Source organism: Rhizopus delemar, genomic scaffold (genome assembly GCF_000149305.1).
Source record: "Rhizopus delemar RA 99-880 supercont3.2 genomic scaffold, whole genome shotgun sequence".
Taxonomy (NCBI): Eukaryota; Fungi; Mucoromycota; class Mucoromycetes; order Mucorales; family Rhizopodaceae; genus Rhizopus; species Rhizopus delemar.
The window spans coordinates 560712-587388 of record NW_027137828.1 but is presented as its reverse complement, the minus strand read 5'-3'; the positions used below and the strand labels follow the sequence as shown (position 1 = coordinate 587388).

Genomic DNA, 26677 nt, shown 5'->3' with positions numbered 1-26677 from the left:
TCTTTAGTGCTATTTAAAATCGTTTTCTTTGATAGAAACGAATTCCCCTATCAGTTCCGATAGATAAAAAAACTTTTATTATTAAATGAGTTTCCATTGAGTTTGCTCAATTTTTTCTTTACAGGAATAATGAACAACAACACCATTAGGAAACACAGCAAATACACTATGAATTACACATTAAAATAAAAGAAAATGATGTTTTTAATATTAAACGTTTTACCTATTTCCTATTCTCTTATTACATTGAGGGCACATGCGATCATCTGTAATCTTGACAGCTCGAGATCTGTAATACATGGACTGTTCTTCAACCTAAGATGAAAATAAGTAAATTATCTATTTATCCATTATTATTTTCTACCTGTATTTGCTCAGCCTTCAATAAATTTTTAACGATCAAATTCATATTTCTGTTTCTATTGGTTGCGCGAATATACTTTTCAAAGAATGGGAATAAACCTTGAATACCAATAGTGGGTGGTAGTATAGATAAGACCTCACTAGCATTAATATGCGATCCATGATGAGCAAGTAAATCTAATGCTGGTTCAATCAGAGGCTTTTGTTGATTGCTTGGTTTCAAATAGACTCTTAATAATGTCAAGTACATATCTTCACCTCTCTTTGGATCTACTCTGAATACTTTTGTGCAATATCTAGTAATTCATTTTAGTTAGCTTACTAAGCATATCGATAATAACTTTTTTTTTTTACTCTTCTGCCATAAGGTAGTTTTTAAGTTTATACACATAAATATCAAGAGCCTGGTCGTGTTGCCCAATGCGACTTAATAGGATAGCACGCTCCTCAAATAAGTCTAGTAAAGCAAATAATATTTATTAGTATGCACATCTTTTGTTTTAATGGCGCTTACCATCATCCGGAAGTCGGGTCAATATTCTTCTTGCATTATAAAATGATGATTCTGTCAAGAATGAAAGAAGTCTTGACCTTGTCTTACTTGTATTTTCTTCGTTGTCTTTTTTTTTTTATTAAAGTGTAAATATTCGAATCATATTTTTAATTTGTTGATTTTTACCTTCATGTTTTCTATCAAAGTTAATTTTATCAAGGTAAGCAATGACAAGTCTGTCATGATATTCAGGCGATTCATCATGTAAATCTTGAATGATATATTCCAAATATTGTATAACTAAATCACTTGAAATTGATTCTAAATGTTTCAAGACTTCATCTCTCGGAAAAGTTTCTGCTTCTGCTAAATCATCGATAAATATCTAAAATAAAAAGAGCATGTTTGAGCTAAGCATGTCTTTACACATCTTTTGGTCTTACATCCATGCCATTTTTAGGATCTTTTTCTAATACCCAGCGAGAATATCTTAATACGAGCTCAAATTGATCTGGTCCCAGCTTCTGTAGATATCTGATAGTTGGAGATACACCGCGCAGTGGAGCATCTGTTTGGTTTCCAAGCCTAATTTGATGGTTGAATATGCTATTTGTTAATATAAATCTTTTACTCACTTTTCCAACAAGTCCAAAGCCCTTTCATGCATTCCTTTACAATTATAAAGATCTACAAGCTCTTTATATTTCTTGAAGTGAACAATGTTAGAATGCTTTCTAGGCCAAATAGTATTTTTTATACCTTCTTATCCATCAAAATAGTTTCACATTCCTCAACATCACAATGGTTTTGAACTCGTAAAAGTGGACCTACAAGGGCATCACTTGTCATCATATATGATTTCAAAAGAGTCGTATCTACTAAAGTAGCCTGCTCTAAAAGTGTTTTTTCCAAATCCGTTGACTCGCTTGCTGTGGATGATTTAGCAGATGACCCGTTTAATTGTCTTGCCAATTTTTGACGTTTATCTGTCAAATACCGAATAAGATAAGTTACCGCATCTCGAAGATGAAATCCAGTCAATGACACACGGTCCCTTTTGATTGAACTTCCTACAGTAGTCGCTCTACTTTTGTTGGATGTTCGACTCGGTGGACGTTCCTCTTTCGTTGGCAAGTCCAATTCTTGATCTTCTTCATCTTGTAAATTTTTTGCCAAATGGCCCGAGATGACTTCAGGGTACAAACTGATGACCTCTGCGGGTGGTGTATCGAGCTCTTGGAACAAGTCAAGTGCTTTATCGTATTCTCCATATTGAAACATGTCGTGTGCATAGGCTGTTCGGATAGAAATCAGCTTATTTTCCTTATCTTGAACAAGCACTGCATCAATTTGATCCAACAAACTAACTGCTTCCTTATATTCTTGCTTTTCTACTAATTGATCAATCTTTTATAATAATGGATTTCAGTTATTTTGTTATTTAACGCATATACACTAATGTATATGTATATATATATATATATACCTGAGATGAAAAGCTATAAGGAGTTAAACGATAGATTTGTGATGTGCTTGCAACATAGACTAATTTCCCTTGATTTAGAAATTTTGTGTTGGGAAGATCAATGTGTTGTACTAAAGTTAGGGTTTGAATGTTGCGTACTTCAACATGCTTTGGTAAGATAGCAATCACATAAGGATACGAGTAACCTATATATCACAATCAGTTTATACATGGAAATGTCTCGCTGTTTTTGCTGTTACCTATTTGTTCCGGAGCACCAGACCATTCGATTCCTACTTTTCTTGTTGGAGTACCATCTAATCCTAAAAATATACTGATGTTATCTCTAGCAAGAAGCATTTCATTGTTGGGTATTTTCGTAATCATTGGCTTTCCACCTCTAGATCCAATTGACATATTATACAAGCTATTCAATGTACTCATTGGTCCAGCCTCAGCTTGACCTGTCAATGCAAACAATTCTGTCAGCTGTTCCTGCTCGACATCCATCAATGCATATTCTGCCATGAACCCCAAACAAATCTTGGTAGCTTCCACCCATGCCATGGCTTTGATTCGATCGGGTATATTCAACTCCTTTGTCTCACAAAACTGGGTATCTTTCCATACAAAGACCATCAACTTTTTGCGAACAGCCACAGCTAGTCTAGTGGTTAGGACCGGGATTTGCTCTTCGGAACTCATCTCAACCATGGTTTGGACAGCAAATAAGTTGGCGCCTTTTGTTTTTCCAAGTGCCATGCGTAACTCAAACGTATGAAGATCATGTAGACTTACTAAACCGTCTACAAGCAAATAATATTAGTTTTTAAGTTAGATAATATGCAAGTAGTATATGTGCCTGAAAGAGATACAAGAACATCGATTTCTTTGATAATGTCTAATTGTTCAATTGGTCTTTTTGAAAAGGTTTTGATTGTTTTAGAAAGAGTCACTTCAGGTACTTCATTATCATCGGCCACTACGCACAATTTTGCTTTAGATTCCAAACTTTAGTCTCCTCTCAAGATTTACCTAGTGGTTCTTTAATGTCGTATTCAAGTAACTGGCCAGTACCGGTACCAATTAACAGTCTATCCCCTTTTTTAATTTTGTTAAGGTGATTATGAAGTAAAGAATTTAAAAGCTTTATTACCATGAGCAAAGATAGATTCGATACGTGTTAATTTATCAATTACAGTTGTAATCTGAAAAGCATCGTGCATTCTTTAAGCTTTTTTTATGTGAAAAAATGAAACACTTTTTTGCAATGCGGCTCCATTTTTGGTTTTGTGTAACAATTTCTCAGATCTGAAACGTCATTGAGGCGAATTCAAGTTAACATGTAAGCACATGGAGTCTGAATTAACAGCATATAGTAGGTATACCTAGAGTTGATTGCTTCATAACGAGTATATATCAATAAAGTCACTTATTCATTGTCTTTGATAGATTATGATCAAAGAGTTTTTAAATAAGTTTATCTTTGTTATTTTTATTATATATTTTGCTCTATCATTGGTTATCTAGTAAAAGCGATATAGCCACAAAACGCTGGTGTAAAGACATGGTTCGCACTAACAATAACGCTTGTAAAATAACAAGAAAATTGGATGACAAAGTAAGATTGCTTTCAATAAACAGTGATTGGCAATCCTTTTTTTTCCTCTTTGGCTAGCTCAGTTCTGTGGACAATCTAGTCAAAAGGCTCAAAGATAGGAATGAAGGATTTAAAGATGATAGTAAGCCAGCCCACCAAGGCACTAATATAATCATCGATCAGTGGTACCGATGACAAACCCAATCGAATATACATTATATATATTACTAGAATATGTGGGTTTGTATACAGGGACATGAAACCCAGTGTTTCTTTAAGAACTGTCTTTCATAGACTAATTCCAGGCATATCACTACATGAACTATCAAGTTCCAAAAAAAAAAAAAAAGCATTGTGGCTTTATGCAATTAAAAAAGATAGTATATTACAATCTTTTTAGAAAATAAACACACAATACGTAAACATACAAATACTATCTCAATGACTATTATTTTAGCCGCAAAGCAACAAATGAAAATGAAAACTGTCTTGTGAACGAAAGGGAGAAAGATGAAGCTGAGTTGTTTTAGCGACCCAAAAAATATATTTGCCGGTTTGAACAATTTCCTTTTTCCTTTTTTTCTTTTTCATATACACACAAACATCTATTTATATAATGGCCGAAGAAGAAGTTGATATTTATGGTGATTATGAATTTGGCTTGGTAATAAAAACTAATCAAGTAGAAAGAGCAAACTACTCATGCTATTTATAGGGAGATGATCTTGAAGAAATTGTTCACGATGTGCCAGCGAAGAAAAGATCAAGGTCAGATACCGAAGAAGCATCAGATGAGAAGGTAATAAAAAGAGAAAACAAAATAACCTTTTTTTTTTATATCTTTAATTCATGATGCTATTAGCATGTAAAATCACTTAGACTCAATGAAGATCAAAATAAAGGTAAAAAGACAGCAATAAGGAGATAAAAGAAACTCACCTTTTTTATATAAGCTTCTCAAAAAATACAAACCACAACGCAAGCATATCAAAATAACAGACAACAACAACAACAACAGCAGCAGCAAATACCAACCTCTTTAACACAATTGCGTGGTATATCAAATCAACCTACTAGTAGCATTTATTTAGGAGAACTTCATTGGGTAATTATAATAAAAAAAACAATTTTTATAAAATAAATTTTAGTAACAAACAAGAAAATAGTATACAACTGATAAAGATATTAAATCACTTTTGGAGAAAGCAAATTTAATAGATCATCTTAAAGAGTTGACATTTTTCGAGTATAAAATGAATGGAAAATCCAAAGGGTAATCATCTGATATTCACTGTTAGAAATATACTTATTTTTAATAGAATTGTATTCCTTGAATTTGATAACGAAGAATATGCTTCTCATGCAAAGGATATATTTGAAAGAACGTAAGTTATAAAAAGATAAGATATATACACAAATATACTAAATACTATTATCATTAACAAAAGCGAATTTGATAATAAACGTGTTTATGCACTATTTACAACATCATCTAATCCATTCAGACATCTTCCAAAAGGTATAGTAGATTTATTATGTTGTATGACCTCACTCACCTTTCTATTAATAGAATCCAACAATAAATCTACAAGAAATATAGTAAACAATACAGCTAATATCCCAAGAATGGGTAATACAACCATGAACTTTGCATTTAACCCAAGCATGCCTTATTTCCCTACTCCTGCTATGCCTCCGAATATAAGAATGTACAACGAAATGATGATGCGTGGAAATATGAGAAACAATGGTAGAGGAGGAGGAAGAAATGGAACTGGCTTTAACAACCCACAAGCCGGTACAGGCAATAGCATGTATATCAATCCTGCTTTCTTTGAACAGCAGCAGTAACAATGGTCGGAGTGTAAATAAATGGGTGCGTGTGGGAGAGAGTTGTGATTTTTTGAATAAAGTTTCGTATACGCTCAACAGATTTACTTCCCTTCTCTTATAAATCCCCTTTAATCAGCCATGGTTAAATTCATTAAAGCTGGAAAGGTAAAGCAATCTTTCACAACAACTATTGAGTAAAAGACGGATGAATATATTTTTGTGTATGGATGGATGGATAAACTAAAAAAAGGATACCAGAAAGAGAGATGCACAGAAAAAAAATATATTGGGACTTCTTCAATTTTAAATTCATTTTTGACTCAATTCTCATTATTTCTAGGTTGTTGTCATCCTTCAAGGACGTTATGCCGGTAAGAAGGCTGTTGTCGTCCGTAGTATGTATCCAACAAAAAAAAAAGAAACGCGCACTTTGCAGATACTGATTATACATATTAGACCACGATGAAGGTACCAAGGAAAGACCCTACGGTTATGCCGTTGTTGCTGGTATCGAACGTACTCCCCTCAAGGTTACCAAGTCCATGGGTAAGAAGAAGGTTGCCAAGCGTTCCAAGGTTAAGCCTTTCATCAAGATTGTCAACTACAACCACATGATGCCTACTCGGTAATATAATAGCATGCAAATATCTTGAATGTTTTATTTATTTGTATGTATAATAGTTATGCTTTGGAATTGGAACAAATCAAGGGTACCATCTCTTCTGAAACTTTCAAGGAACCTACTCAACGTGAAGATTCCAAGAAGGTCATCAAGAAGTTGTTTGAAGAACGCTACCAAACAGGCAAGAACAAGTGGTTCTTCAGCAAGCTTAGATTCTAAGTTTTTTTTTTACGTCTTATAAATAAATTTTGCCAATTAATCAATTTGGGAAGAAACTCTTTATTGAATTAATTCAAGAATTGCCTTTACTCTTGATTCTCTCTCTTCAGTAGCTAAATAAGCTTCACCCACTGTGGCACCAATGAATTCTATCAAGTCTTGTTTATCTTTTTCTTGAATATCTTCTTCCATACTTGTGTTTTCTGATTGATGCTGTTCTGCAATATGTTTCAGCATGTCCTTTATACAAATATTGAATAATTAGGAAAACAAAACAAAACAAAAGCCATTTATATTACCACGAGTGCTTGTTTACATCTATTTGCTTCTTCTACTCTAAGAGGATTTGTACTGTGGAGCGAATAATCCAAAGAATTTTCTGCATAAAACTTGATGTTTGGTACAACCAACACGCGGGTCACTTCTGTTCCAATTTCGTCTAAACCAATAATGGCTCCATATTGTGTTGTCAGTGGGCGACCTGGATCCAAAAATGCTCTCAACAGCGTCTTTGTAATACGTGGTTGTAAAGTATGATATGATTTTCCATAACGATTGCAAATGTAAGCAATCAAATGGGCTGCACGACGGCGTGTGGACCAGTGATCCTGCTGTTGAGGATTTTCACAAATCACTCTACCTACTAAACAAGACAAGATAGGTGGAATCAATTGGTGTAACTAAAAATAATTTTAGGAGGAGCGTACATTATTCATCTTCTGCGTGTATACCTACATAAGGTTCGATAAAGAGGTGTTTGTTATTTAATAATGCGTGAGCCATAGATAACATGGCTTCTAAAATATCCAAGTTTTTATGATTTTGTGCCACCTTTTTATGAATATGCTGAACAAAATAGGGTAATAATTGATGCAGTCCCGGATCTAGTCGTAAACTTTCAAATGCTTGTGATTGCAATCTTTCATTATCATTCAATATAGCCTCTGTGATTCTTTCAAAGTACATTTGTAATTCTTTAGATAATACATGCTTTACAAGCGGTTTTACGTTCACTTGATCTGTTGTGATGCCATTAGAACTTGCGTGTGTTTTGTTACGTTTTGATAATAATTCAGCCTTCGCATCTGTATACACGTATTTCAATTTCACGTATGAAAACAAATGAGAATTTTCCTTACCGTTAGGAGTAGGATTTTGAGGAATGGCAGGTTGTACACCTTCGATAGCAAGCCAATGAGCTGTAAAAGTGACATCTAAAGGAATCTTGGGTAAAGGCTTATTTAAAACGGTGTCAAAATCAATCTCTTCGTCATCATCAAAATAAACATCGGTTGAATTCACCGTTGTCTTTCGAAACTTGGGTGAATCTCCTTGCATGTAACCATAAAGAGGCTTTTAAATGTAAATGTGAATAAAACAAGAGGCTAAATTCAAATATATAACTTTACTTCCACATTTTTCACTCGAAGTGCTGCATTAATATCTTCTACAGTCAATTTTGTTCTTTTAGAGTGTCGCATGAACTTTGTTGCTTCCTGAATAAAAAAAAAACCAAGGTTAATTGTGCTTTTTTGGTTTTACTTTGAATTTACTTGAATAAGTTCATGAATTCTATATTCAACATCCTGCGCTAAAGCAGTTGTTGTTTCGTCCTTTAAATTAGATATTCCAAGAGACTCGCCAATGTTCTATTTGATATCAGTAATTATTGAATGAAATTTTAATAATATACTTACTTTAATCGTATCTTTTGGAAATACACTCATTTTTTTTTCAACGCGTTGAAATGAGAAAGAAAAAGAGAAAAGGCCGGCTTTTGAAATTTAAAGTAGACCATAAGTCAAGCCACAATTTTTTTTTACTTTCTTTTCTCTTTCTCCTTAAAATATGACAGTTATAAAAGAGTTTGTACAGAGTGTAAAGCTTTATGACGATAACAATTATGAACAAACGCTATCTACCATCAAGACACTACTTGAATGTGGTTGTTGTTGTCGTTGTTGTCTTCGCTTCTTAGGATGCAATAACCTGAAGCTTTATTCCTTTGAAGAACAGGTAAAAAAAAGGAGAGGAGAGGAGAGTAAAAGTAATCAATGGAATCAAGTTTAATTAATACAAAAGCTTTATAAAATAAGGAATTACTTTCAGTTTTTAAGAAATTAATAGAAAAGACAACTTCGCTTGTTATACCTGAAGGAATATGCACTGCCTGTCTAGGCTCACTTCAATATGCTGATGAATATATTAAGGAGTCCTTTGAACAATTGAAAGCTGATCCCTATCAAGTAAACACCATATCCTTGAGCTGCACCCTACCTGTTAGTACTCTGATTCGTAACCATTTGATAAGAATTCATTTGGAAGATAAAGGGCATAAATATAGCGGATTAGATGAAGAAGGTTTTATTAAGGATCCCAAGAATATATTCAAATTTTTACTTGGAGAATATATTGAAAAACAGACAGATTTGAAGATTGATAATGATGCTGGATTACGTATGACGGTAGTGATAGACCATGAATCTTCTTCACATGAACATATGATGTTGGCACAATTAGAAAAACCTTTGTTAAAGATAAAAACAATACGGCAAAAGAGAAGAAGAGTGACTGTAGGCGATTCAAGACAGTGTATTCACTATGCATTGAAAAAGCTCGATACTGAAGAAGCCAGAAAGTAAGGAAGAAAAAAAAAATATAAGGGAATAAAAATGTCAAACAGTAGACTTATGCTTTAATATAGACTTACTTCCATTCCTCCTGCAGCACCTACTGAGAAAGCCAAGATCAGCTCTGTACCATTGATGAATGCACCTACTTATATTGGTGGTCGATACCTGAAGTTTTCTAGAGAATACAGTCAAACACCTTGGAGCGTGAGAGGAGCTAAACTAGCAGAAAATTCAGTATCAGATTGTTTTGAGCTTGTCAAAAAATATCACAGAGCAGATGATGCCAAGTTTGGTAGTGCAGGACGCGAAGATGCTAATGTGCGCATGTTGGGTACAGGCAGACCCTTCTTTTTAGAACTAGTAAATCCCAGAATACCACGTTTGTCTGACGAAGAATATAAAAAGCTTGAAGATGAAATCAATCAATCACCTTTACACAAAGATGCAGTGCAAGTGAGACATTTAACATATGTTGAGCCGTAAGTAGAAGAAAGAATGAAGGAAGGCAATATACTCATATTATTATCAGTAAACATTTGCGAATCATTAAAGAGGGGGAAGAAAAGAAGACAAAGAAATATAGAGCACTTGTATGGCTTTCTGAGCCATTGACAGATGAATTAGTAAAGCACATTAATGAAGCCAGTAGCAAAGAATGTCCTATTCAACAAAAGACTCCTATAAGAGTATTTCAAAGAAGAGCCGCAATCATACGTCCTAAAACAATCTATTCAGCCAATATCGCTCGATTAAGTGATAAGCCAGAGGAAGCTCATTTTGGCGTATTTGAAATGCACGCGCAGGCAGGTACTTATATTAAAGAATTTGTTCATGGCGATTTAGGTAGAACAAAACCAAATCTAGCAACAATTGCTGGTATTCATTCAGCAGATCTTCTTGAATTGGATGTTATGGATGTAGACTTAATTTGGCCACCCGTTGAAGAGGAACATGTTGAGATTAATGAAAATAATAAACGTTTAGTGGCAGATGCCTAATTTTGCATCTCTTCTCTAATTACTTTATTAAAATCTTCTGGATTTTCTAAATACATATGATGTCCTCCTGAAGCAATTTTGATCACTTTGACTGGCACACTCATGTGCTCTTTAGCCTTTTCTGCGGCTTTATAATCCATCCAATCGTATTGACCATAGATAAATACAGTAGGCACCTTCAAGTCTGCCAATCTTTTAAATAAAGGTTTGCGGGCAAATGCTCCTGGAGCTAAAATGGCGGCTAAAGCAAATTCACCAGAACCTGTAGAGGAAGTAATATTATATCTATAAAAGAAAAGTTAGTATAAAAGAAGGATATTTTCCTTGGATTACTCACAAATAATCATAAAAATCATGTTGTTCTGCTTCAGAAAGATGTGCAAATCGCCTTGAAGTATAAGAATGTACAAGTCTTGCTCCAAAAGGACCAGTCATACGAATGATACTCATTGGTGTTACATTCTTTTCCCAAAGATAAGTAGCCCAGGCCGGAATTTTTCTTCTTGCGGGTGTTTCACTATCTGTTTTTTGTTTTGCGACATTTTCGGCAGCTGCTGCTTCAGCTTGATAAGCAGCGCCAATCTCGTTTGCTTCCTTTTGTAAAGTTTCTTGTGGACTTTGATCGTCAGGTTTTGTTACTTTTTCAGAAGGAGCTTCAGGTATACCAGCTATAGAATACTGTTAGATTAATAATGTTATAAGCAAGCGTCTCTTTTTACCTGGTGAAATGAGGATAAGCTTTTCTACTCTTTCCGGATACTTTAATGCGTAGCAAGTAGCAAAATAGCCACCCAGTGAGTGACCAGATAGCGTCATCTTGTTGATTCCTACTTTATTTCTCCAACTTTCTAAAGATTCTACAAAATGATCTTCTACAGTATCCACAATTTCATCCCAAGTTTCATTTGATTTTTTAGATATTGTCCATTTTGGTCTTGAGCTATTACCCATGCCTAACCAGTCAATAGAAAACAAACGCCAATCTGGGACTTGTGATAGTTGTTGGTAATTCCTATAAAAAAATCCCAATCCGGCACCATATCCATGACAAATAACCAAGTTTCTATTTGAATTATCATCTTCTTGTCTAATAATGCTATCCAAATCTGGGGTGCGCTCTGCTTCAAATTTGTATGGAATATCTTGCTTCTGGTTTTGTGTTATGTAAAGGGTATTAATCTGTTTCTTGCCTTCATTGTCAATTGATATACGACCGATGCGAGCAAATGTTGGTATCTGGTTAGCTACGCCAGGCAATGCATCGTAAATCCTTTTTATTATGCGAGCCTCTGCAATATTAGCTGATTTTTCAGACCTTTGCCACCAGTGTCTTAAAAAGTTTAATTTAGATGTAGGAGGAATGGCGGCTGGCAATGTGTTTATAACTGATAAATCTGTTCGTTTATCCATGAAAAAGAAAGAAATAAGAATAGCCGATATCGGAACTGTTTTATTTTATTTTTTTATTTCCAAATTTAGAACAGTCGTAATTCCTTTCTATTTTTGTTTTTCTTGAAAAAGAAAGAAACGTAATACAGCTTTTATTGTATACGAATCGGGTTGACAACTTTTGATATTCGTAGGAATTGGATAGCACTTGAATATAAAGATGATTTCTTGCTAATATTGATACAAATTACACAAATCATATCAATAACAGGTAATTGGTGCTTCATCATACATATGTAAGATTGACATGACTAGTACTTACTATTTGACAGATTAATTAGTTATGAATTTACTATATATCCATCTTTGCTTCGAATATCAAATCATGACATGATGAAAAATTAATCACTAGCTATGCTACTCAGATAAAATAATGCTTTTATTTTTTATACAAAAGCAACTTGGGGCTTATTACCATTTATAGTAAATTCGACACGTAAGACGATTCGATATGTTATGTTTAATTGCTCAAGTTTATTAAAAGTTGGCATCAAGTTACTGGAAGCAAGTTATATATGTTTATATCATCACTTATTTTTATCGATTTGTTGTTACTCGTTAGCTTTATTCTATTCGTTGCTTATCCTTTCAATAAATTTCAAATTTAGTAATATTTTCAAAGTCCAAAAGTATCATCCTGGTGCAGGGGCCATGCTAAGCTTATCTATACAGTTCCAGTTTTGAATCGCACAGATATACTGTGTGCTGCTTCTTTCAGGCTTTTACTAGGTCTAATTTCTTTTACTTTCCTGTTCCAAGTAGTCATTTTTGCTCATCGCATTTACATAGCTTAGCGTAATGTTGCGCTGTTTTTACAACACCAATAGATAGTCCTGCTTGTTTCGCAAACATATTTAGTTTAATAACAAAGCTGGATAGCTCTTCTATTTGAGCAGGAGTATAGATTCTATATGAATCTTTAAGCTTTGCTGACGAAGGAGCTTCTGCTATAACCTTCACCGATTTAGCCACAACGGTTGGAATCGGCTCCACGTTACTCTTAACTTTCGAAGAAATGACTCATCTGTGTCAAAGCCCATTAATATTTTAATCTCTGGTTCATCTTTCTTACTGTACTGTCTCTTTTAACAATACATCTACCGAAGTTATGCACTGTTTTAGTATTGCGGACGAGATTATATCATCGGATCCTATGGAAATTATAGAGCAAAAATTCGATTTACACGAAACAGTAAACCTGGAGTATCATCAATGGCAATCAGATATTGGTGAGTCTTCAAATAACAAGCCACAAGGTGTGTAAGAGGGGAAGGTTGCCAAGCTTTGATATGAGTGCGTAAATTAAAGAAATTTAATTCGGAGACTAAGAGTTGGTTCCTAGCTGGCTAATACTCCAAGTTTCCCACTTTTTGATGTCCAACTTTGAGTATTGCACCCATCCTTTGGTTACCTATGAGCGCCATTAGACGAAGTCAATGCATCTGCTGGCATCTAGACTGGCTATTTTGACAATGTCACTGCTAGTCTTACTATCTGACTAATCACTATGTCTACTGTCTACAAATGTACCATTAGCTATATGCCCCTTCTTTGGTTCAAGATTTGGTGTCACATATTCTCAACAAACTTCCAAAAAAAAAAAAAAAAAAAACTCTGATGTTGATGGTATTCAACGCTATGGACCCTTCCTTTCCTTTCTCTCAAAAACATTGATTTCAGATATCCTTTTACACCATCCTACATTCCCCCACTTGTTCCTAAAAGGATATTTAACTCTTATACTTTAACAAATTGAACTGTTCTGGACAATTAACGTGTAAAGAAACGTGTAAAGACATCCTGTGCCCATTTGAGATTGCATGTAAATAAAATTTTCTAAACAAAAACTGAGTCGATGAGGAGTAAAATAAACATTAAAATGGGCAAAATATGATTGAAAACCTAATACCTGAATAGACTATATAAATGAACATCGCTCAAATATAAGAAATAGCTTTTAGTATAGCCCTAATTTTGCATATATTTCTTCGGCTTGTACATGAGATATACTGGCCGTTGATAACGCCTTTGCGTTTTTGTTTATGCTGAGTACTGAAAACATCTTTGATTATGCAAGAACTTTGCAAAATACATGTTGGAAACAAGAAATACAGCATTAAGCAAACCATGTATCTAGCTTATAAAAACTATATTGTCTGCGACTTGTTTTATTCTATTTGCGTTTTCATGCACTATCAAATGATTGGTCAACAAGCTTTATTTTTTCGTGGCGATGCTGGAGTTTCAATTCGAATGCAGTAATTCTTGCTAACTTTTTTTTTTTTTTTTTTCTTTTCTTCGCCAGACAATATGGAAAAGCCGGATAACAATAAAAATATTCTATCATCCGTATCAGATTGTTTTCCAAAAATTGAGTGGGCTCCTCTTTGGGGTATCCCACTTGAAAGAAGAATGCAAACAGCAGCCGTAGTAGTTTGGCTGATATTGTTAGGCAGCTGTATGTCACTTTCCATTTTCTCTCTTACTCTTCCAGTTTTATGGCCAATTCATATTGCCTATCTGGCTTACCTGTGGATAGACCAATCTCATGAAAATGGTGGCCGCCGCTCAGAATGGTTTCGCAGTTTACCTTTTTGGCATTATTTTGCAGGCTATTTTCCAGTAAAAATTGTCAAGGTAAAAGAAAAAGAATGGGCTTTTCTTTTATATATTTAACGCTTAGAAAATGGATAAAAAAAGGAAGCGGACTTGGATCCTTCCAAAAACTATATATTCGGCTATCATCCTCATGGAATCATTAGTTTAGGAGCTGTTGCTAATTTTGCTACCGAGGCAACTGGCTTTTCTCAGTTATTTCCTGGCATTATTCCATCTTTATTGACACTAACAGCAAACTTCAAGGTTCCTTTATACCGTGATATCATGCTTGCTCTTGGCATTGCGTCCGTGTCGCGTCATTCTTGCGAAACAATCCTTTCTTCTGGTCCAGGCAGATCTATTGTAATTGTCGTTGGCGGTGCATCCGAATCGCTTAGAGCCCGTCCGGGTACAGCTGATTTGACCTTGCAAAAGCGATTAGGGTTTATCAGAATGGCTATCCGCCATCAAGCTGGCCTTATACCTACTTTTTCATTTGGGGAGAATGATATTTTTCAACAAGTAGATAACAGTAATGAAACCTTACTCTGGAAAATACAAAAAGGCGTACAACGCCTCATGGGATTTACTATACCTTTGTTTCATGGTCGTGGCATTTTTAATTGTAAGTTTGTATGAATGACGATGATGTCCTACAAAGCTTAATGTTACTGTATTTAATTAGATAGCTTGGGATTAGTTCCTTATAGACACCCAATAGTAACAGTTGGTAAGCTGACATGTTTTTAATCTATTTTTTGTACTTATTTTTTCTTTTAAAAAGTGGGCAAACCTATTCCTGTACCAAAGCTTAAAGCTGGAGAAACAGAACCAACAGAAGAACAATTGTTATCAACGCAAGCATTATATATTGAAGAATTAAAATGTATTTACGACAAGTATAAAGATATTTATGCAAAAGATAGAAAACAAGACCTTCGCATTGTCGCATAATAATGTATATATAATAAAAAAAAATCTATCTTCGCTCTTTAACGAATAATACAAGCCAAACATATGCAATCAATATAAACGTTAAAAACATGGATCCAAGTCGAATCACATCAGGCCAATAATTTTTGGCATTGAACCCAAAAGTTGAAAGAATTGTTGCCCCAGGAACATCAATCTTAAGTCCAAAGCGCTCTTCTACAAGTTGAAGATACAATAATTCATTCACCAACATTGCTTCCAATGCATAATTGAAGAAGGATAAATACTTTAACCAACCAAAGTAAGGCGGCATCGAATCTATAATCATTAGTTAGGGACAGCAAATCGTGTGTCTTTTTATACCTTTGTTTAGTAATAAACCAGCGAATAACATAGAGAAAAGCATCACCATACAAGCCAATAAATTAGCCAAGGACAGATTTTTTATAATAATACCAATAGCCAAACATACAGCAGCAGCAGTTAAATTGAATAAGACTAAAACTAACAAGAATTTGAAGAATTCAGTAACACCTTCAACGAGACCAACCATGTAATAAGAAATTAAGGCCATCATCAGAGGTGGGACAACACGAAGTGGAATAATATCAAAAAGTACTTTGGATAAAAAGTAAGTAGTTGGAGAATAGTATCCATTGGCTCTTTCTCGTGCAAATAGGATCCTTTCATTTGCAAATACTTGCAATGAGGTTAGACACATAAATCCTAATAATGCCTCATAAAAGAAGAATAATCCCATTCGATTTTGAAAACCGGCGATCGTATTAGAGACTCGATAAAATAAGCTGCCGCATACAACTATATAAAGAAAAACGCTCAGCAATAGAAAAGAAAAGAGTTATTAATCAGTAAACTTACGAGCCAAGATGACAGCCATTGCATAGTGACTGAACATGAGCATAGGATTACGATAAAGGTTTTTGAATGTTCTGTTGGCCAATATTTGAAATTGAGAAATGGGTCCTGGTCTTTCATAAATAGTAATACTATTGATACTCAACTCATCACCTTCTTGAAATTGAGCATTTGTAATGGTATTTTCAATTTCGTCTTTTAAAGATGCAGCAATAGAGCTGTGTTGATAATATCCAAGTAATCCTCTAAGATGCGAGGGTAACCCATCTTGCTGAGCATCTTCAATAACAATATCAGGTGTGTTGTCGTTACCTGGTCCGGTTTGAGAAGCCCACTGCTCAGCTGTGTTTTCCAATGCATCTGGGAAGGATGGAGCAGGTGTCTTGATAGGTTGTGAGGAAGCAAAAAATTCGTTATCTTCTTCGGGTAATTGACCGTTAGCTGTTGACGAAGAATTCAACTCAGACAAAGGAGCACTCGATGATTTTTGAACAGCACCCATGGTCAAATCAATCATATAATCAGCAATATTAAATCCAGGAGGACAAGGATATCCAATCAATTTAAAATAGGATTGTGCTGCTGCTTCTGGTCCTGAATAGACGACACGTCCGGCAGCAAGCAAAACCAATTGATCAAATAAAGTGACAATGTTGGATCGTGGTTGATGAACTGTGAATATAACAGTACGCTTGTAATTTCTTGCTAGACTCACTAAGCATTCAATAACGTTAAGAGCATTGTAAGAGTCTAGGCCACTAGTAGGTTCATCCAAGAAAAGAATTGAAGGGGAGGTGACCAGTTCACAAGCGATAGCTACACGGCGCCTTTCACCACCGCTGATAGAGCGTGCACCTGGTTGGCCGATTTTAGAGTCCTTAATAGCATCGATACCTAATTCTTGCATAACCTCCATTACACGAAATTTTTTTGCTTCCTTACTCATAGACCGAGGTAGACGTAAAAGAGCAGAGTAAAGAATGGTTTCGTATACAGTTAAGGTAGGAATCATGACATCTTCTTGATCCACATAACCAATCAGTTTTTTATAACGATCGAGCGAGATATCTTGTCCGTTGAGATAGATTGAGCCAGTGGCAGTACCGGATTTTAAACGCTTTGCAAGGATATCTAAGAGAGTTGTTTTACCTGCTCCAGAGGCACCCATAATGGCCATGACTTGACCTGGTTTTACCATACCACATACGTTATTCAAGACGCGTTTGTTATTGACCGTGTATGATATTTCATTAAAAATTAGACTAGTGGGCGTATGTTCCGCCATGAGTTTTCCTGCTTCATCATCAGCAATTTGAATGATACCGCTTTCATTGGGTCTCTTTGCATAGTAGGTTACAACACCAGCTACAGAGATCAGGAAAATACCAACACCCAACAATCCACTGATGACCATTACCCAATTTGTTCTTCTCTCTGGCCTTTCGAAACCAGGAACCATAGTATAATGCAAACACTCTCCAGAGTTACAGTTTAAAAAGATAGAAGCATCACCAAAGACTGCTGAAATCAAGTCATCCATCGCTGGTTCAGAAAATGCACAGTTAGGTCCATCACAAACAAAGGAGGCAGGACCCACAATTTCCTCTTTCAACATATCAGTCAAGTCGATAGAGCCGTCTTTGCCACACAAAAACTCGTCTTTTATACATCTGCAGTTAATATTCTCACAAGCATATTTTGTAGAGTTCTTTCCGTATTCGTGACTTTGCTGAAATTCACAAGTATCAAGATGACAATAAAAAGATTCAACTTCATCCACCCAAACTAAACAACGATACAAATTAAACGAGCCCTCTTTACCCAATCATTGCTACTTACATTGGAAATCACAAGTCTCTTTGTGCTTATTACATGAGAAAGTCACTTGAGGTATTTGCCCGTCCAATTGTTTAAGAATATTTCGGTCTGTGATTCAAATAAGTCAATGTTTGCTTGAATGGCAAAAAAACAAAAAGAAACTTACTTGTTACGTTGCACATTTGGTAGTTTTCGAATACTGTAAGTCCTCCTCTATAACAAGTACCATTTTGTCCTGTTGGAACCAAAGAATCGCAAACTGAATCGGTTTTACAGACTATACATAATAGATAAAGCATACCAAAAACGACTCTTGTAAACTATCTTACCATTACAGTTTATACCTTCCCAACCATCAGGACAATCGCAGTGATTATTTTCTCTTGGAACTCTATCCCGCCCATCAGACAAAGCACCACATACTAGAAAGAGTCTAATAAGCACAAATAGCATAAGTCAATTTTTTATGCATAATTACATGGTTGTCTACAATCGTCACCACCAAAGCCAGGAGGACAGTTACACTTTCCGTCATATTCTGAACAGTTTGCAAAATGAAGACATTCAAAGCCAGGCAACATACAATTAAAGCAAGGTGGACATTCGTTGGTATCATTGAATATGCCAAGTGTTGACTTCAAAGCTGGTATTAGAGTCAAATCATTGGCTTTTACTGAAGGTTTCACTATATAGAACAGTAGAAAGATAAATAGCCAATGTGTTAACATTGTTTGTACAAAGAGTTTTTGAGAAAAAAGAAAAAAAAAAAAAGAAAAAGATACGGGGAGATTTATTATCAAGCAATACGTATCGGAGTTTAATGGGAGGCGTATGGGATTTTTTTTCCTGGGCGAATCGAGAGTGTGCCTGACGTAATGTGCGTGTGCAATTGTCAGGCAAGGATGCTGATATACAAGATAAAATAAAAATACACACATGAGGATACAGTAGATGAAAGAAAGATGCTACTTATTATTATTCAAAGAACAACAAAAGAAAAGAGTTTAGTTTATGGTTAGCACTAGACAATAAGAAATTGAGTTTGGTCCTTGGATTAGACATAAAGCGTGATGAAATGAAAGATTAATGTGGTTGAAACAAAAATATTTAGCTTTCTCCGACAGCTTGGTAATCATTTTATTATAGATTGTACTTGAATATGATGGGCACTGCGAGCATTTTTAAATTAGGAATAAGACAGGCTATCTAAAAGCAAAGCATTGGCTCTATCGATTTGCAATATTTGATGAATCTTTCAGGTATACAACCTAAGTTTATAGCAAATTTTTTCTCCCGCTTTAAAGAGAGTTGGATTATCTGCTTATGGCTAAAGGATGTTTCTATTTTATTATGCTATTCACTTGAAAATAGACGCCTTAACTTTTATATAATGAATATAACGTTATGCCACAAATAGACAATTCTAGCTTTTACTTTATTTTTATCCTTGGATATTTTATTCTCCTTATAAATTGCCCTTGTCTAAACAATTCTTTTGTTCTAATGGATAAAAACAGCCAAAAGGTCCGAGCAATCATCGCATTACGTATGCGTTCAAGTCCTTTTTTCATTTTACCCAATTGTTGACGAAAATTGATATTAACTTCTCATTTCTTGTTGTATTATTGAAGACTTTTTTGAAATATATGCAGGGATTAATGACAACAACTCTAGCGGACGTGCTAAGATAAATAGAATGGATTATACAATTTATTCATTGTAACTCCCTAAGAGGAAAGCCCCGTTCTAGTCTCTGGTTTTCAGAAGAAAGTTCCCTGCAATCATTCTTTGTATTTCATGTTTTCACTTGTTTTATTGAATTCACTTTTTCTGCAAGGTATTACTTGTAGTATCAAAAGTATTCTTCCGATCGTCATTATATATGAACGGAGTAAAAGTTTTTTTTTGTCTTTTTTTTTTTTTTTTTTTTTTTTTTTTTTGCTAAGTTTACCCAAAAAGATAGGCGTACCATGCGCCTGAAATAAATTACTTTTCCCAGCCGCCAATTGGATATCCCAAGCCAGCCAAATTATTTTTTCTTCCAAAAAATCTCATTAAGCTCCGAAAATACTGTTTGTCAGTTATTTCTTCTTCTCTTTTTTTCCTTTCTTTCTTTCTTCTTTTACTGTTCTTTCTTTTTTCTTAGAAAAAAAAAGGAATACATTAAAAATATAAACGAATTATACAATCAAAAGGAAGGAATGGTAAGTGAATTGAATTGAATGTAGAATAGGATCATTGATCGATCCTAGGCTTTAACACCTCCACAAGATCCTTCCTTGAGATATTCTCAGTCAGCCGATACTCGTTACCTATCAACATCTCCCCATTACGGTAGCGATGGAAATTTATCAACTTCATCATCTACTGGATCATTAAAGAGAAGACGTTCAGAAAGAAAAAATAAAAAGGAGTTATTTGTTGATACAAAGCAAGAAGAAACCCGTATTGATCTCACTCAAAAGAAATTAAAGGGGCTTCATTTACAACAACAAGGTATAAAAGATAGGATATTAGCACTTGTGTGTAACAAAAGATTGAAAATTGCATGTAGAACATCGTACTTTATCGTATCAAGTAGGTGATCAAGTAGAGGCAATTAAATGGACAAATGACGTAAAAGAATGGTACTGCGCTAGAGTAGTTGAAATTACATATGATACAAGTACAGGGGATGCTCTAGTCTTTGTTCATTATGAAGGGTGGTCTCCAGATGAAGCTGACTGGATAAGCCCGACTCTCATTCGACTTCATAATCCACGCACATCCTCTTTTCATTATGGACCTAAAGGACCAGAGAGTGATCGATCATGGAAAGATTACGCCGAATTCTATAAATCAAAGTCAGGTGAACAGACAAGATATCATACTGGGCTTGTGCAAGATAGAAGAATGTCACTTCACTGTTGTCCTTGTCAATCCCGAGAAACAATTCATCCAGAAAGACCCGATAGAATTGGCTCGATTTTACAAGCATTCCATGCCAATCGGTAACCAAAAAAAAATTATAAACAATAAGCATTCGCAAATGAATCAATATCTTGACTATAGATTATTGAGATATTTTGGGCGAATTCATGCTCGAGAAATAACTGCTCAAGAGCTATTAAAGGTGCATACGTATGCCCATGTTAGAAATTATTATCCAATAGATGAAGAAAAAGAATCAGTCGTGGTTGAGAAAAGGCCCTTGAAAATAACATCAATTGCAGCTTTATTGAACCCTGAACCACCTGAAAACAAACCAAGTGTGATGCGAGGTGTAGGCGGTGGAACAGTCAAGCAAGCAGATCAAGATCACATTAAGCGACAGCATAACAAATTTTCTTCGGCTGCTGCGGCAGTAGATGCAACACAAACAGATCCAAAACCTGTTGCACCACCAGGGCTCATATGCGAAATGACATGCGGTGAATTGGGCATTGCTGTAGACACAACATTTCATCCGCTTCATACAAGTCTCTCTGCGCGAATAGCAGCCGGTGCTTTGTTGTCTCTTGTTGATCCTATAGTCAATGGTCAATTGAGAAATGGATTTGCTTTAATTCGACCACCAGGTAATGTATATAGTATGAAGTCAAATTATGTTTCTTACCAATGCGCACACAATAGGGCATCATGCTGAAAGTGATACAGCGATGGGTTTTTGCTTTTATAATAATGTGGCTGTAGCAGTGGCTGACACACTTGATAAATACCCGACAAAGATCCAAAAGATCCTTATTATTGATTGGTAAGCGCAAAAAGAAAATGTAAAAAAAGAAAAAAAAAAAATGAAAATAGATTGAACTCAAACAGATATATCATATAGGGACATACAGTAAGAAGGGAAACAGCAACATATGTACACAGACCTATTCATCTTTTTTTTTTTTTTTTTTTTTTTTTTTTTTTTTTTTGCGTAGTCATGGAAATGGAACACAAAAAATGTTTTACAACAACCCAAACGTTCTTTATATATCAATACACAGATGGGACAAGGGTCAATTTTACCCTTTTAGCGGAGCACCAGATGAGTGTGGAGAAGGCAATGGCTTAGGAACGAATATAAATATTGCATTGAGCTCTTCAGAGGATAAACCAAGTAAAATTGTATATAAAAACATGTAATTTTTTTTTTTGCTCAAACGTATTGTGAAGAACCAATGGGTGATACTGAATTCGTTGCAGCGTTCTATTATTTCGTCATACCAATTTCTAAACAATTCCGTCCTGATATGGTAGTTAGCAAAAGCAAATATGAAAGATAAATACTAAAGCCACTGAAAATAGATCTTTGTTTCTGCTGGTTTTGATGCAGCCGAAGGACATCCAGAGAATGTGAGTGTGAATATGTTATTTTGAAATCGCTTTATTGATGGTATTCTAGCTTGGGGGTTATAGTGTAACACCCAGAGGATATGCAATGATGACGAAGATGGTAAAGGACTTGGCTGATGAAATATGCGATGGCCGTCTATCACTTACACTAGAAGGTAAATATCCCATTTATGTTACTAATGATGTGAATTCATTCATTCGTTTTTTAGGTGGATATGAGTTACAACCCTTAGCATCCTCTTGTGCAGCCAGTGTTGCTCAATTATTACCGCCCAAAACACTTCCCGATCAACAAATAACCAGCTTCAAGCACACTTTAAACGCCGTTAAACCAAATCTTGGAGCAGTAGAGAGCTTTGCTGAAGTGGCTAATATACAAAAGAAATATTGGAATCTTCCAGAAGCAGTGTGTTCGCCAAGTTTCAAATTTAGTTTGCCCTCTGATTGGAGAGCTACTGATAGTATTTCAACAAGACCAAGAAGAGATAAAAAGCCAGTTAAACTTCCGGTGGTTGAAGGCTATTAATATATAATTGTAAAGTATACAAGAATAGTAGACACAAAAAAAGTTCATGTTTTATATATATATACACATCAACTATAATAAAAACTTCCAAAATGCCTTAATATCATTTTCACTGTAATTAAAAACGATGGTTTCATAGTTTTCTTTTTACCAATTTGATGCCGGACTAGTTTCTCCTTTTACGGTAAATATCCGAGATGAACGCTTTTACTGCACTAGTAAACTTTGTGTTTGTTTATAGTAATTTAATAACATTTATTCTTTTAGCTTTTATTTTTATATATGTATATCATTTAATGTTCTTTTGGCTTCATTCTGTCAACAATTCTATTAATCTTTGGTAAAGAAAGATGGCCTACTAAGATTCTTGATACTATAAATAAAAGAATGGTAAAGATAATCAATAACTCCGTGATACAAAAGTGACTGATAGAAACACCGATCTCCAACCAACTTCCAACATCAGTGACCAGGAAAAAAAAGTTGATAGTCTGAACATCTGTAAGACTCATGACGACCAAAAACAAAGTGAAGGGCTGAAGGTCGAGGCTTGTGGTGACGATGCCAAGAGCAGAAGAGATCACAAAGAAAGGGATGAGCACTTTGGCGATCAATAAAGCTCCCATCAGAAATGGATTAAACACGGTTGTAAATCTATAGACACTTTCCAAGGAAAAGCTACTCAACGATGCAACATTTCCTGTCCCAAAGAAAGCAACATTTACAAAGAATAAAAACATAATCGCACATCGTCCATCGCTCGCGTTGAGTGCACGAACAATGGAATTTCTCTTATTCTTGTACAAGCTTCGTTCGACTTCCAACCATAATAAGACAGTCGTGCAAAAGCTTACATAAAACAAGAGCTCGTATGAAATACTAAGCAAGGTCATAAGAGGTGCGAATGCAAGGCAAATGATTAATAAACGACCGAGGTAATCATCGCTGGTTTCCCCTCTATATACAAATGGTAAGATACTTGAAAAAGCTATCATAATTTAGTTAGTATATGCTATCGTTATGCTTTTTGGATATACCTATGATTGTCCAACTAGCAGCCTGATTGAGTTTTGGAAGTCCTTCTCTCTTCTGAAGACTGACAGAAGTATAGTACACCAAAACACAGCTAACAATAATGAGAAGCAATTGGGCATAAATAATGGTATTTTGTATCTTGCTTGTTCTCTTTAAATTGCGAAGCTTTTGACGCACCCAGTTAGCTAGAATAATACACAACATGCCGCCAGCAATCCTATGTTGGCAAATGTGAGTGGATGTTTGACAAGCAAGTCAAATGATCAATATTTACACTTCATTAATGTTTTCTCCCTTTTCGACAGGCAATAAAGTAAATATACTTGTAAAGATACACGCTACAGACCATGATTTGAGCAACGCACTATTCTCTTTCAAAGCATGCTTTGGCATTATCCAAGGCCAATAAGCAAGCAAGAAAAATAAACCTGTGAGCACTTCTCGGTGAAAGAAACTAAAAACCTATAAACAAATATGATAAATACGGTATTTTATATGCACTATGACAATCTATATGGCTTACAAGTGCTTCCAAGAACAATAAAAATGCAACGGTGGTTATTGAAGATTTAATAATACCATTAAGCATATACAGACGCAAAGCATCAATTAACGTTCGATAATTGCGCAATATTTGGTTCCAAAAGAATATAGGGAAGAAGATATAAGCATAGTACATTGCAGGCATCTTTTGAACATAAATCATACAAGAAATAGCGATCATAGTCAAAGCAGCAATGAAATCAATCTACAAGTTTACTGTTAGTATTTGTTGTATTTTTAAAAGAAAACATTGTTTACAATAATGCGATATCTGATAGAGCTTGAAGCACCTTCATGTGAAAAGAGCACGAAGTGACGAATGACAAATTCAAGACAGAAGACACACCATCCAACATAGCCAACCGTGATGATGGTTCTAAGAAAGAACCAGTCATACGTTTGAAAGTAACGAAGGCCTTGAAGACAAAGGTTTATCAACTCCTTTGATTTTTCTTCAGCAAGTTCATAATCTTTATCTGCAATCAAAAATTTAATTTCTGAAACAAGCAAAGTGGGATCACGCAGACCGGTTAAGCCAGGATAAGGCCTAAAGAACAACTCGCTCTTTGCCTTTTCATCTAAATTCATATTTTACAATGAGCAACACAAGGGAAAAAACGATGTTATTGCATTGTCCTACTATGTTTGACTTGAAGTTGTTCTAGAATCTGGCGTGCATTTGTGAATGCAGCCTCTGCTTTTGTTAAACCATCTGCCTTCAAGTAGCTTAAGGGTAACCCTCCCACAGAATTGACTGGAAAGTTGATGCCGATCAAATGAGACATCAAAGGTGCGATATCAGCTTGAAGTATGTCATTTCGTTGAATTGATGATAATCCCCAGTTAGCTGAAAACGTATCATGGCCTAAACCTGAACGAATAGCCTCACGAATACCTGCGCCCCAAGCTACAATAGGAGTACGTGTGTTGTCAGGATGACCATCACCATGACCACCTGTGTGCACAAAGAAGAGGTTACGATGAATGATGATCTACACTGTATATATTTACCTCTATTGTTCATGCCGTGATCAGCTGTAAATATAAAACTAGTACGTCCATCATGCTGGTAAAAGTCTTCAATTAAATCCACAATCTCCTTGACTCCATTATCTACTAATCGTATATTCTCCAAATATTCCTTTGATGAAGGTCTAAATCCGTGTCCATTCGTATCCAAACCAAGTAAATGTAAAAAGAATACAATCTTTTTTTGTCTAAGCATATTGTCCAATTCAGGGTTTGTCGAAGCGTTTTTGAATAATTCCTTTACATGATCAAACACCCAAGTGTCCAAATGAGAAGCCTCTATCAGATTGCACACGTTAATAATGAGTTTACATGATGAAATAAACTTCGGGTTTTTTTTTTTTTTTTTTTTTTTTTTTTTTTTTTTTTTTTTTTTGTTTACCTCCAGAGAAATCTTCATATTCGGGTGGGTACATGAATGTCTCTACTCTACTCGGATCACTTGCTCCATGCTGAAACATTGGTAAAATATCGGGTGAACCAAAAGACCAAGTATGTTGAGACTGATTGAAAACAGAATCAAAGTTGACAGGATTCATAGTCCAACCTAATAGCTTTGTATATCAGAATCCTTTTCCTTCTTCTTTTTTCAATTCTAGTCTTCTCTCTTTTACCTGTGGTTACTGCACTTACATCTTCATAGAAGCCTGCAATGATAGCAACATGTCCAGGTCTTGATTCTGTAGGAACACGGGTATGAGACACACCCCAAGTACCATTATTTTGCATAATGTTTCTTAAAAAAGGAGCTCTAGTTTTTCCTTGTTCGTCTAATTCAAATAACTTGTCTGCACGCAATCCATCACCTAATGTGTAATATTAACTTTTTGCCATGTTTTATTGTCAATCAAATTTACCAACGACAAGCACAAGTCGATCAGCTGGAGGATCAATGGGACTCTTATGTGGTGTCATTCCATGAACAATAGGTGAAGTAAAGTATATATCAAATATACTAAACAAGTACACAACGTGAAATATCACACCAACAAACAATAAGACTTCACGCGATATCATTGTTTTTTTTGGTGTCAAAAAAAAAAAAAAAAAAAAAAAAGGCTCTGCTTTCTAACGTTATAATTATTTATTTCATACTCCGTGCATTAGGCATTGTAAGTGACACCAAACACATCTTTTTCCTCAATGTAAGGGCTTACACAAACAAAAAATGATAATGATGCCATGTGATATAAAGTTTACATTGTATATAAAATTGGGAAACAAGAAAGGGCACTCGATTTAAATATAAATTTGTACCTGCTTTTCATTTTACTATTTTTGTGTTTTTCTTTATTTTTTATTTTTTTTTATTTCCTTCATTGCA

The 26677-nt window shown here is 35.0% G+C and overlaps 9 protein-coding genes across 9 annotated transcripts; 4 read left to right on the top strand and 5 right to left on the bottom strand.

Moving 5' to 3' along the window:
- Positions 1-9: 9 nt before the first annotated feature.
- Positions 10-3035, bottom strand: RO3G_02435 (uncharacterized protein; the record flags this gene model as incomplete). Its single annotated transcript, XM_067657026.1, has 12 exons — positions 10-47; positions 123-166; positions 224-315; positions 365-659; positions 718-820; positions 878-928; positions 1043-1241; positions 1300-1441; positions 1488-1525; positions 1616-2263; positions 2343-2527; positions 2582-3035. The coding sequence occupies 12 exons, from the start codon at positions 3033-3035 to the stop codon at positions 10-12; spliced, it is 2289 nt and encodes a 762-aa protein (XP_067513127.1).
- A 1502-nt stretch (positions 3036-4537) lies between these two features.
- Positions 4538-5504, top strand: RO3G_02434 (uncharacterized protein; the record flags this gene model as incomplete). The annotated part of the gene is made up of 7 exons (XM_067657025.1): positions 4538-4585; positions 4637-4720; positions 4784-4823; positions 4875-5026; positions 5088-5194; positions 5241-5306; positions 5492-5504. 7 exons carry the CDS (start codon positions 4538-4540, stop codon positions 5502-5504), a joined length of 510 nt encoding a protein of 169 aa, XP_067513126.1.
- A 388-nt stretch (positions 5505-5892) lies between these two features.
- RO3G_02433 (uncharacterized protein) lies at positions 5893-6595 on the top strand (the record flags this gene model as incomplete). The annotated part of the gene is made up of 4 exons (XM_067657024.1): positions 5893-5919; positions 6095-6149; positions 6211-6379; positions 6436-6595. 4 exons carry the CDS (start codon positions 5893-5895, stop codon positions 6593-6595), a joined length of 411 nt encoding a protein of 136 aa, XP_067513125.1.
- Positions 6596-7303: 708 nt separating this feature from the next.
- On the bottom strand, positions 7304-8076 carry RO3G_02432 (uncharacterized protein; the record flags this gene model as incomplete). The annotated part of the gene is made up of 3 exons (XM_067657023.1): positions 7304-7680; positions 7735-7948; positions 8005-8076. The coding sequence occupies 3 exons, from the start codon at positions 8074-8076 to the stop codon at positions 7304-7306; spliced, it is 663 nt and encodes a 220-aa protein (XP_067513124.1).
- Positions 8077-8443: 367 nt separating this feature from the next.
- Positions 8444-10226, top strand: RO3G_02431 (uncharacterized protein; the record flags this gene model as incomplete). The annotated part of the gene is made up of 4 exons (XM_067657022.1): positions 8444-8611; positions 8806-9233; positions 9300-9707; positions 9758-10226. 4 exons carry the CDS (start codon positions 8444-8446, stop codon positions 10224-10226), a joined length of 1473 nt encoding a protein of 490 aa, XP_067513123.1.
- A 333-nt stretch (positions 10227-10559) lies between these two features.
- RO3G_02430 (uncharacterized protein) lies at positions 10560-11177 on the bottom strand (the record flags this gene model as incomplete). Its single annotated transcript, XM_067657021.1, has 2 exons — positions 10560-10894; positions 10946-11177. 2 exons carry the CDS (start codon positions 11175-11177, stop codon positions 10560-10562), a joined length of 567 nt encoding a protein of 188 aa, XP_067513122.1.
- Positions 11178-15252: 4075 nt separating this feature from the next.
- On the bottom strand, positions 15253-17496 carry RO3G_02429 (uncharacterized protein; the record flags this gene model as incomplete). The annotated part of the gene is made up of 3 exons (XM_067657020.1): positions 15253-15524; positions 15570-16025; positions 16086-17496. The coding sequence occupies 3 exons, from the start codon at positions 17494-17496 to the stop codon at positions 15253-15255; spliced, it is 2139 nt and encodes a 712-aa protein (XP_067513121.1).
- Positions 17497-20101: 2605 nt separating this feature from the next.
- On the top strand, positions 20102-22746 carry RO3G_02428 (uncharacterized protein; the record flags this gene model as incomplete). The annotated part of the gene is made up of 9 exons (XM_067657019.1): positions 20102-20104; positions 20153-20396; positions 20482-20890; positions 20952-21457; positions 21513-21633; positions 21806-21992; positions 22173-22220; positions 22270-22375; positions 22430-22746. The coding sequence occupies 9 exons, from the start codon at positions 20102-20104 to the stop codon at positions 22744-22746; spliced, it is 1941 nt and encodes a 646-aa protein (XP_067513120.1).
- A 1489-nt stretch (positions 22747-24235) lies between these two features.
- On the bottom strand, positions 24236-26370 carry RO3G_02427 (uncharacterized protein; the record flags this gene model as incomplete). The annotated part of the gene is made up of 8 exons (XM_067657018.1): positions 24236-24243; positions 24361-24529; positions 24583-24902; positions 24965-25279; positions 25336-25632; positions 25736-25900; positions 25968-26159; positions 26211-26370. 8 exons carry the CDS (start codon positions 26368-26370, stop codon positions 24236-24238), a joined length of 1626 nt encoding a protein of 541 aa, XP_067513119.1.
- Positions 26371-26677: the final 307 nt, after the last annotated feature.